The sequence below is a fragment of the Osmerus mordax genome, chromosome 24 (assembly GCF_038355195.1).
Source record: "Osmerus mordax isolate fOsmMor3 chromosome 24, fOsmMor3.pri, whole genome shotgun sequence".
Lineage (NCBI taxonomy): Eukaryota > Metazoa > Chordata > Actinopteri > Osmeriformes > Osmeridae > Osmerus > Osmerus mordax.
The window spans coordinates 10,736,502-10,747,921 of record NC_090073.1 but is presented as its reverse complement, the minus strand read 5'-3'; the positions used below and the strand labels follow the sequence as shown (position 1 = coordinate 10,747,921).

The following is an 11,420-nucleotide window of genomic DNA, read 5'->3' as shown; positions in this document are numbered from 1 at the left end:
GAACCAACCGTCAACTCATATTTTGTTACGGGAAGATGGCAGATATCCTGTCTGGTGTCCCCTCTGTCCAAATGGATCTGAAAGCATGACTGGTATAAGCAAAGGCTTTTACAGAAAACTCTTTGCTTAGGGCATCTTGAATCTTAGAAGGTTGTGTGGCGTGTTTAATGTTGCCCCACCTAGTGGTGGACTTTTACATCACAAACGTGAGGCAGCATGTCATCTTAGAGCAGTGGTCTACAACCCCGCTGTCCTGAATGTTTTAGACGTTTCCCCTCTTCCAACAAACCTGATTCAAATGAATGGGTAGTTATCAAGTTTTGCAGAAGCCTGATAATGACCCCTTCATTTGAATCAAGTGTGTTGGAAGAGGGAAACATCTAACATACAGAACAGTGGGTCTTTAAGACCAGGGTAGAAGACCATATGATCTAAGATGACTTCATTACATCTTTCCTAAGATTTGGGGTAGTCATTGAGAACCAAACCACACCTCTCTCAAGCTAAATCTTCCATTACATGTGTGTATGATATAAACACATACTTGCTGTGTTTGAACTGTCTCTCAAATATTTTTTGAGGGACTGATTTGACATAAAAGCTTTTCCAGCCCATTCACACATCAAACATGACCATCACAACCACCTAGACAGTGAGGCCAAATGGTAAGCCATCTTTATTAGGAAATATTGGCCCAAGTCATACAGCTCTTACACTGGCCTTCTGGCCACATCCCCACCAACCATGCCTGTGGGCAGCCCCCCCAGTAGGCCCAGGGGCTTGTGGAAGGATCTGCAGGGAACCTTTACCATGGTTCTCCTCTGACAAATCATTAGGCAAGTCCCTTTTGTAGGGGCATCAAGCGAAGAAGCCTACCACTAACTATACCCCTGTAGCAAGGTGTTAAGAGGTCCAATTGAATGCTATGGATGTGTTGTGACACCAGGTGCATAACTTAAACGGGCAGCCTGGATGGCAGACAACAGGATCTACTCGCCTTTCCACTTCCTGCTTTGTTGGCAGCAAGCAAATGTGAAGAGCCAATAGTTTGTACGTTGTTTAGTGAACAAACGATTGCCTTTGATCCCTGGGTCTTGTAGTTTTAGGGACCCAAACCAGGAAGAAGCCTCACAGAATGTAAATATTTTTTTTTTCTCCAAAACATAGCTAATCAGCAGTAAGATAATCTAATATAAGAACCTGATTCGAATTAGTGTAAGCGGTTACAAGGGCTTATCTGTTTTCAACAGATGAAGCCTTTTGTCAAATGGAGTGTCATGTCTTAAATCAATCACACAAGGTTTGTAGGCTTCCTTTTCAATCTTTTATGAAACAATGTAATTGATAACAGAGTTGGTGTATAGGCTGCCATTTTGAGTCTGGTCTAGATGGGTAACGAACTACAGGGAGGGAGGGCTTGTTCCAGAGAATACAGTGCAACTTCAGAAGCAGAGAAGTAGTCAGAACAGGAAAAGAAACATTGCACCACACACCTCCTGGTCCTAGATCTCTAGAGGGCTGTCTTCTGGTTTTCAGTAAGACATTTTCTTTCTGGGTGTGACAGAGCATGTCAGATGAAACTAGAGGGAAAATGAATATCAGGGTTTCAACTTGACCCTCTGTGAGAAAACTCATCAAAGAAGATGGACTACCGAGCTGTGGTTCTTCCTTTTAACCTCTTTTCAAACTAAAACATTGTATATCTGCATTTTCCTTCTATATATCTTTTAATGCCTAGTGCGCCATCTTACACAAAGTCCTCTAACCACTTTTTTCATGTTTTTTTTTTTTTTTTTGATTTAAGAAAATAGTAGAAAGTAAGTAACAGCCTCAAGCTATGTGTCACCAGGAGGAGGAACCTGTCTGATCCACAGAGAGTCCTGGAGGAGGGGAGGCTGAGGCTAACTTGGCCACGCTCAGAGGGGCTGCTCCTGGGCTGCTGGGGGGCTGCTGGGGGGCTGGCTGGGGAGCATGTGAGTGTGAGGGAAGGACAGGGAGAAGTGTGGGGGGACAGGAGTGGAGAGAGGGAGGAAAGGATGTTGGAGAAAGATATTTGCTTGGGCAGGTGAGTGAGAGGGAAACAGAGAGATCAGAGGGCTAGACACTCGTCATGTGATCAGTCCATTGGCCGTTTCTCGCCATGTTTCTTTGTAAACTCTTCTGCGTTCTTAAAGAATTTTTTACGGTCCTTTGAGTACTCCTCAGCTAGGTCGGCCCTGAGGGGGTGTTCCGGCTGAGGGTCGTTGACCAGGGCGATGAGGGACTGGATGACTAACGAAGAAAAATGAAATACAAAAGGAAGATAAGTTAAGTCAGTCAAATTAGGCTGAAGTGATACCCCTTTTTCAGAAGGAGGCTCGTAAAATTAAACTGTTTTTGCTATGAGGGCAACAAACAACGCAGTGACATATTCTTTGGTGTTTATTCACCAGAGACTAAGTGCACTACCCTTCGCTCTGGTCGGGAACAGCTTCAAGGCCATCCTACAGCCTGCTCATAACTGGTTTATTCCAATTTTATGGGACTACTAAAATAATGTGCCCTTGTTTTTCTACTTCCAATATCATGGAAATGATGGAGATTCATATATTTGATGTGACACTTTTGGCCACAGAACAACTTCAAGTGACAAAACCGTGCACATATATATATATATATATTTTTTTTTACTTTATTCTTTGTGTGGCATTGAGTGATAAGTCTGGCCACCCCTGCCCTCTATATCAACACTGTCTATGGACCATTTAAGCTAGTGTGGACAGAAAAGACTCCTCTTATTTCGCTTGCTCACCTTGATCAGTTTTGGTGGCTGGCTTCCAGTTTTCTGCACTGATGACAGGCAAGCACACCTGTCCTTTCTCGTCGATGTTGGGGTGGTAGATCTTTGTCTTGAAAGTGATCTTGGGGGGCTTGAAGGGGTACTCGGCAGGAAAGATGATTTCGATCCTGAACGCTCCTTTGTCATAAGGAGGGTTGTCCTGTAATGAGGAAGTGTACACAATAAACCATGGTTAATAAGTACCGCAAATGACACCTGCAAAATGTCTGCCGAGGTAATGAAATCATCTAGTCATGGCAGTTTGCCCCTCATTTTCAAACTACTACGACTTCACTTACAGGGACAATAAGGCCTTGCCATGTCAATATGTTTGATTCGTCAACTTGAATGTTTCTGAAGTTTTTCATTCCAGACTTGCGAATCTCGTCAAGTTCCTGAGGGAGGATGACAAGAAAAAAAATACAATTAACATCTCAATACGAAAAATCTGCTTGTTTAAATGGAAGTGTTTGCTTGTTTAAAAGGCGATTTTCAAGGGGGCCAAGAAAGGCATTAGCATCAAATCAATATGAGCCAATGAGGCTAGCTTGTTAAATAATAGAGATGGACTGTGTCATGTTTAAGTTGGATAAGAAAAAATATGAAAACAGACTTTCAATTAAACTGTTGACTTAATGTTGGGCTACTATTAATAACATTTGTTAGCGACGACATCATCGATATTGCGGATTTAGTTCATGTTTCGGTTTTGATTACACGAAAACGATACTAGCACGTTAGCTTGCTAGCTAACGTTCGCTTGAATGATGTCAAGTTTCAGGTCCACACCCAGATATTAGCGAAATTGTGACGGATAGCTATATTATAATGAAGTCCAACTAAAGCGGACCAAAACGTGTCCCACAAAAACAAAAACGGGTAGTTAACAAACAAACTAGGTAGCTAATGTTAACTGGTAGTTAGCGTGCTAAGAATTTGGGCATGATTTGACTAAAGATATGACAGTACTTCCTGTCAATAATTATGACCTGGCTCAGTGAAATGGCTCGCTAAAGCGTTAGCGTTACATGGTTAGTTTTGAAACATCTAGCTAATCGTTTGGCTAACGTGGTATGGATAGCCTGATTAGCGAAAGTGGTTTGTTTGAATACGTGAAACCAGCTAGTTAACCTTGCTAGCTACTCCCCATCTTTATTTCGGACAGCCTAGTCATCCGAAAGTACGGTTTATTTACCACAACGGTTGTTTACCTAGCTAGCCACACTACAGGTTAGATATAGCTAAAAGAGAGTAACGTTCGTTATTACATCATGAGTTTTCAGTTTTACACTACTGCCTTCCTTTGTGTTAAATTTCAGTTAACAACGTCGCAGGCTAACTAGCTAGCTGGCCAATTACTTCCCTGATCCTGAAAACCGGTCTATCAATCTCTGGCCTAAATTGCCGGTGCTTCCCTGCCTAAATATTTAGCTAACGGCGTAAGCTAGCGAGATGGCTAAAGAGTGACTTCTCGCTTTTAGCGGGTTGGTTTTTCAACACGTTTGGTCGACCACACATTCAGAGGACAATACATGTCTCAATTAAGTTGCGTTGTGTGATCTGCGAATACATTATTATCCCATTAAGCCCCCAATGGTTACATACATATGAAAAAAGGGATATCAGAAGATTTACCTTGTGCAGCCTCCTGCTCGCCGCCATCTTGAATGTTCTGTGTGTTCCCAGAATACAGTGCGGCAACAGGATGACTGACTGGAAGAGACGGGTGGGTTCCACTCACAGACGTAGTTCTACATAGTAGGGAAAGAAGCGTAAACAAAGTGATACAAATTATATACACTATCAAGCAGTCAGTAAACAATACACCAAAAAATAGAAAACACATTTTTACGTAATCTCAAAATAAATTTCATATTTATCCGTCATTGTCTTTTGATGAACAAAAACATGTTCTATCATAGTAGCTCAAAATTGATCAGAAATGACTACTCTGCTTTGCTCTTTGCAATTGTTTTGTTCTTTCTCCTCCTTGTACCCCTATACAGTACTGTACCCTGCATCTCACTACTCACAACTCACTCTTGTTCTTTGTTGATATGAACCTGCAACCAGTCAAAATCTATTGAGCAGTCAGTACTGTTACTGTAACAAATGGAAAGCACAATGTTCAGGGCCATACAATTTGTTCATTGTACAGTATACAGCCTACAATGCACTGTACTACAGTATACAATACTGAAAGGGACAAAAACAAAGGAGTAAACACGTGATCAATGTGCTTCTTCTTGTCTTTGGGCTGGGTTAGGCCAGAGCACTTTGTCGACATCACAAGCAATATTTTCCCACCTTAAACAACCTGTTTGCTCTCTGAACTGGCTTATATTGGTTGTGTCACATAATTTGAAACAAGTTAAATCAAATTTTAGTGGTTGTGTTTAGTCAATGACATGTTTTCTCTATTTGTATTTGATTGTTGCCATTTGTGTTTACCAGTATGGATGACATGTGCATTAGAGTGCAGAATGTGTTTTAAAAATGAGAATGTGTTTAGAGTTTTGCTGAACAGTCTAAGTGAGATCTGCAAATTGTGTTTTACCATGTGAAATGGTTTAATGTATTGACAACAGACAGGCACAATTAGCTACATGAGTTCAGGCAACTTAGAACTTTGTTCAGCCAATGGGTTTTAGTGTTTTAGCAATTGAGAAAAACTGTAAAAACGACGTTTTAGGTAGTCAGCTATGTTTTGTTAAAATAATCAAAGGAAAATAAATTCAAATGTTCACCACAGCCCCTTTTCTGATGCACAAACAAACAAGGTTGATGTTCACGATGACGGAAGAAGGCTGCAGATTAACTTCCAGTTGTACATTCTCAGTTATAAAAAGAGAAATTAGACAGACACAAAGATGATGGAAAAATATCATAACATTGAGAAGGTTATAGTTGTATGTGGTTTTGTTTTCTAGTCCAAATAGTGTCGCTATATCACGCACAGCCTACCTTTTTCTCTTGAGAAAGAGTACCTGTACCAAGCAGACAATAAGGTAGCCAACTATTCAAACACTATTGTCATGTGATTGCTACTTTTTTTTATGAGTAGAATGAACTCTGAATCTCTCACAAGCCGTTTTATGCTTCATGTTTATAACAAAAAAGTATGAATTGTGCCCAAGGAATGTGCAATTGTAGGCTGTATTAGACAACAGTTTACATTTAGTCATCTTAGCAGACGCTCTTATCCAGAGCAACTTACAGTAAATACAGGGACATTCCCCCCGAGGCAAGTAGGGTGAAGTGCCTTGCCCAAGGATACAACATCATTTGACACGGCCGGGAATCAAACCAGCGACCTTCTGATTACAAGCCCGATTCTCTAACCGCTCAGCCACCTGACTCCAACAAACCAACCATAAATATAATCCGAGGAGTAGAATAAGGGCTAAATTTGAAGTTTAACAAAACAATTGTTAAAATGAACTCTGATACAAGTCTTATCTGAAGTATTGTTCTCTTAAAGTGACCACTGGGTGGCAGCGGTGGTCTTAGGCTTCAACACAGCAACAACAGTGGAATGGTCACTGTCATTAAAATGGATTAGGTGTATGCCTGTTGTGGCTGCCTGCTACAAACCTCCATAACCTTCTATTTAGACAAGCGTAATCTAGACAACAACTGTTGTACCGATAGAAAATAGAACCAAAATTTTTTTTTTGGGGGGGGGGTTAGGATGACCCTAACCCTCGTAAAACACACAGACATGTCATTTTGAGTGGGAGTCAAACAGCAGTTGGCCTCAGTTTATTTATTTTATTTATTTATTTAAAGAAACAGGGACAGCGTACAATAAACATTAACCTCAAGAGGAGAGATGCATAGTACCAGGCTTTAGCTCAAGAGCTAATTTTCACCCGTAGTCTCTGGGCAGGCTGATCTTAACTAAAATACATAATACATCATACATACATGAATAGTGACATTTACATTGACCAAGTAAATTATATAAAAAAGGTCATATTCACACCTTTCATGTACTCAAATCTACTCTTTTAGACCTCAGAACACACACTTACACATACACACACACATACATATATCCAGTCACATGTGGGTAGTTCAAACTTTCGTTTTCCTGAAATTTGGCACTCAGTTGTTACTCTCCCGAGCGTAAAGAACAGATTACTGGAAGTGCTTGATAATACAATAGGCAAAAATAAACAAAGAAAAAAAAACACAGTTCATTAAGCACATTTCGTCATCACTGCATGTCAAACAACAAAGTTCCGAGAAAATCAACTCAACACATTTGTACATATGTATTTCTTTGAATGTACCTGTATATCTAATTCACATACACATAATACACATACACACACTCACAGACACAGACGCACACACACACACACACTCACAGACACAGACGCACACACACACACACGCTCACAGACACAGACGCACACACACACACTCACAGACACAGACGCACACACACACACTCACAGACACAGACGCACACACACACACACACACTCACAGACACAGACGCACACACATACATGCTTGAGAAAACATGCCCTCTCTCGTCCCCCCAGGGAGTGATGTCATCTTGTTCCAGGATGCTGTCTTCCTGGCAGTGTGGTAGGTGGGGTAGGTTGACAATGATGTTCAGACTTGTGCAATAAAGTCGGTACCCAGACCGTGTTACGTAGTGTAAAAAGTTATTGTAAATATATTACATGCCTGGTTGAAAAATGATTGTTCATGCTAAAGCATTTACTGTAGAGCCATTTCAAATCTCATAAAAAGTGTGTGTGCGTGTGGTGTGGAGGGACTTGTATTACTGGAAATGGGGCCGTTTCAATACTCCAGCATGGAATTCAAGCTGTAATTTTCACTATTTAAAACAAGGTTTATGTCTGTATAAGTATTTATGTGAGCTAAATAATAGACATCATTTGGGCTGAAAGTCTCTATCAACAGTTCATGTCCTGCTGAAAGGACTTGCAGACAAGGGTCTTTGTGATTTGAAGCGATTAATCATAATGTTTGTAAGCTTGTACTTAAAGGTGATCGGAAACAAGCCCAGCTACAGAACATCAAGCACACCGAGATTCTTAATCTTGTCTTTGTGTCTAAATCTCACAGTTGAAGCCAGCTCTGCAACATTAGCCACCAAACATTCAGAACCAAACGATCTCCCTCCCTGTGCCACTTCTCTCCTGTTGCAGTTGAAGCTTCAGGCCGTGTCTGGTCTGCTCTGGTCTGCTCTGGCTTGCTCTGGTCTGCTCTGGTCTGCTCTGCTCTGACCTGCTCTGACCTGGTCTGATCTGATCTGACCTGGTCTGGTCTGCTCTGGTCTGGCCTGGTCTGCTCTGGCCTGGTCTGGTCTGCTCTGGTCTGGTCTCTTCTGGTCTGGTCTCTGACAGAGCTTTTAACCCAAATAAAAAACATGTATACACATATGCAAAACAATTTAAACTACAATTAGCAGAATGCAAAACAGGTAGAATTTAGCTGGTTTCCACTGTGTCTGGGTCTTTGAAGATAGGCCTGTGTTGTTGAAGGAAATATTAAGGACAACTAGCAGCATGTTTGTCAGGTAAGGATTTCATTTCACTTATCAGACAGTACTAACGTCTTACTCAGAATACTCAAATGAATACTACATTGCATCAACAACACCTCCATGACAGCAGTCAGATAATGTTTCTGTATTAGCTAATCAGCCACACTGTGCAGTGGACATGGTTCTCTGGTTCCTGTTTCCTGAGAGAATACATCGAAATGGGGAAGAATCGCTTCCCTATAAACTTAAGAAGGGAAATTACATTTGTTGTGATGAATAGTTTGGCACCTTTAGAGGCACCTTCACATCAAATGATGGACACACAACTCAAGACAACAGCAGAAGGGAAAAATGTCACCTTTGGGAAAATCTTTAACATTTTCAGTAGTGCTGCGAAATATGGAAGATAAAGATCTGTCATGGACCTATGTGAAAGATACTTGTCTCAAGCATCACACAACCAAGAATGCAGCTTCCATTTTTATAGAGCCAAAACAATCCAATGTATGTACAGTGCTTTCACCTTCTCACTCTCCGTGAATGTTTAATCAGATACGAGGTCAAAGAAAAAAAAGGAGAAACGTGTTGAAACAAGACATCGAGAAGAAGGTGGAAAATTGAGATGTTGGGGTGGAGAGGTGGGGGTGGAGAGGTGGGGGTGGAGGTAATTGTTTTAGTTTACGAGATGCAGGAGGTGGAGTCTCACCTATTTCGGATAAGAATGAAAGTGAAAGTCCAGGTGTGTGTATATAAACACCTGAGCATCCTCACTTGGGCTCACATCATCTTCCTTAAACAAACATACCTTCACCTGAAACATCTACACCCTCGAGCTCACCATGGCATCTGGACTGGCGTTCCTCCTCCTCGCTGCGATCGTCTGCATGAGTTACACAGCAGGTAAGACAAACACCTCACACTTCAGGTAGACCATAGCTAATGCTGAAACTAGTTGAGGGGATTTTATGTTTTCGTTGTGGGATAAATATTACCCACATTTCAGTATGAAACAGTTTGAGTATTAGCATGTCCCATAACTCATGACCACAGGAAATCTCTAGGAAGTCCAGTCCAAGCAACTGTTCCAGTGATGGAGGATTTCTTGTAAACGGGTGTTATTCCCCGTGTTTCTAAACTCCATTTGGCACACAGAGGTCCTGTGTCTTACGAGCAACTGTAAATCAACTGGAGGAGAATAGCTTGAAATGTCATGTTGTTTTCTCTCTCTCTCTCTCTCTCTCTCTCTCTCTCTCTCTCTCTCTCTCTCTCTCTCTCTCTCTCTCTCTGTCTCTCTCTCTCTCTCTCTCTCTCTCTCTCTCTCTCTCTCTCTCTCTCTCTCCTCCTCCTCCTCCTCCTCCTCCTCCTCCTTGTCCCCCTCCTCCTCCTCCTCCTCCACCTCCTCCTCCTCCTGGTCACAGTGGTGTCTTGTCTCCATCCGTCCCTAATCATATCTAACCCTCCTGTCTCCCCAGCTTTCTCTGACGTGCCTGTGGACTGCTGTCTGACCACCACAGACATCCCCTTCAATCGTCGCATCAGGGTCCAGGCCTACCTGCTCCAGACTACAGACAAGGGCTGTCAGATCGATGCCACTGTGTGAGTGCCAATCCATGCAAACCGAAAATCCCGCTTCATAGGAAATTCATGTTATTTACATGCGGCCTGGTCTCAGGTTCAAATCTCCCTCCACTGTACGTCGCTTTAGATTATGAATAATAATAATAATAATAAGCGGACGCAGTATTAAAGATTCTGCTAAATAAATATGTTATCATTTCCCACCGCAGTAAATTCCTTGTTTTTGTACACTTACTTGACGATTAAACTTTATTCTGATTCTGATTATTATCTGTTTTGGGGCGTTTCCAGGTTCATCACAAAGAATGGTCTGAGACTGTGCACCCCTCACCCCAGCCAGAGCAGGTGGGTGGCAGGCTACATCTCCCTCGTGGACCGGAGACATCAGGGGGCTTCTGCAGCTCAACATGACAGGTAAACATCAACATCTACTGATTCTTAACAAACACTGCTGGGATTGCAATCCGTTCATCAGTTCCTTCTTCTCATTGGAACTACCTGTTGTTATTTATTCTACTTGAGTAGTTAAACTTATCTTCTGATTTGCCCAATTTTGAGGTGTTTTATTTATGCCTGTCTTCCTGTTTTCCAGAACCTGAACAGAACTGGTTTAAACACAGGAGGAGAGGAGAGCAGGGAGGGGAGCATCAGAACAAGTTCATCCATCAGGAACCCCTTGACGATTGAAGATTTCAAATCATTTCACCTTTATCATGACAGTGAATTCATATAGGTTGCAAAAGTTATATGGTAAACAAGGTTTTAGAATATGGTTTTATGCCGAAATCTTTTTTTTTCTGGTTTGCTAGTTTGCACTTGGCCATGTCAATATACAAGCATGAGTACTTTGTTGTTCTTTTTTATTCACCAATGATAAGCTTTGTTTTTGTATAGTTGCACTATATGTGCAGGGAGTCAGGTGGTTGAGCGGTTAGGGAAGCGGGCTAGTAATCTGAAGGTTGCCAGTTCGATTCTCCGGCTGTGCAAAATGACGTTGTGTCCTTGGGCAAGGCACTTCACCCTACTTGCCTCGGGGAGAATGTCCCTGTACTTACTGTAAGTCGCTCTGGATAAGAGCGTCTGCTAAATGTAAATGTAACTATACAATTAGTAATATTGTAATATGTGTTTATGTAAAGCATTCAAAATGTACATTTCAAGTAACTTTGGACATAAAATGTCATTATCAAATCTATAATTTCTGTGTTTCTGCTCTCTATATGACCCACTCACACTACATCATCAGCACATTACTGAACTGCCACATTTTGTCACATTATTCAGAATAATCACATAATAAAAACATAATTATATTGATACACTCATTTAGTTTGATATTTTCAGGATTCTTTAGACAAGAACAAATTAATAAAATGTAAAATGTGACAAACATTGCACGAGACACAATAAAAAGTCAGAAACAGGTTAATCAGGCATGTGCTACCTCACGTTTGCACGCTACTGCACGTTTCACAAACAGTACACTGTCTCACATGC

General features: G+C 41.4%; 2 protein-coding genes across 2 annotated transcripts; one reads left to right on the top strand and one right to left on the bottom strand.

The window, feature by feature from the left end:
• Positions 1 to 1,796: 1,796 nt before the first annotated feature.
• Positions 1,797 to 4,519, bottom strand: ube2l3b (ubiquitin-conjugating enzyme E2L 3b). The gene is made up of 4 exons (XM_067228285.1): positions 4,454 to 4,519; positions 3,118 to 3,213; positions 2,792 to 2,978; positions 1,797 to 2,271 (listed from the first exon to the last, which is right to left on the bottom strand). Exons 1-4 carry the CDS (start codon positions 4,478 to 4,480, stop codon positions 2,117 to 2,119), a joined length of 465 nt encoding a protein of 154 aa, XP_067084386.1. The 5' UTR covers positions 4,481 to 4,519; the 3' UTR covers positions 1,797 to 2,116.
• Positions 4,520 to 9,138: 4,619 nt separating this feature from the next.
• On the top strand, positions 9,139 to 11,089 carry LOC136932701 (C-C motif chemokine 8-like). The gene is made up of 4 exons (XM_067227919.1): positions 9,139 to 9,245; positions 9,818 to 9,941; positions 10,215 to 10,337; positions 10,516 to 11,089. The coding sequence occupies exons 1-4, from the start codon at positions 9,185 to 9,187 to the stop codon at positions 10,520 to 10,522; spliced, it is 315 nt and encodes a 104-aa protein (XP_067084020.1). The 5' UTR covers positions 9,139 to 9,184; the 3' UTR covers positions 10,523 to 11,089.
• The last annotated feature ends 331 nt before the right edge of the window (positions 11,090 to 11,420 follow it).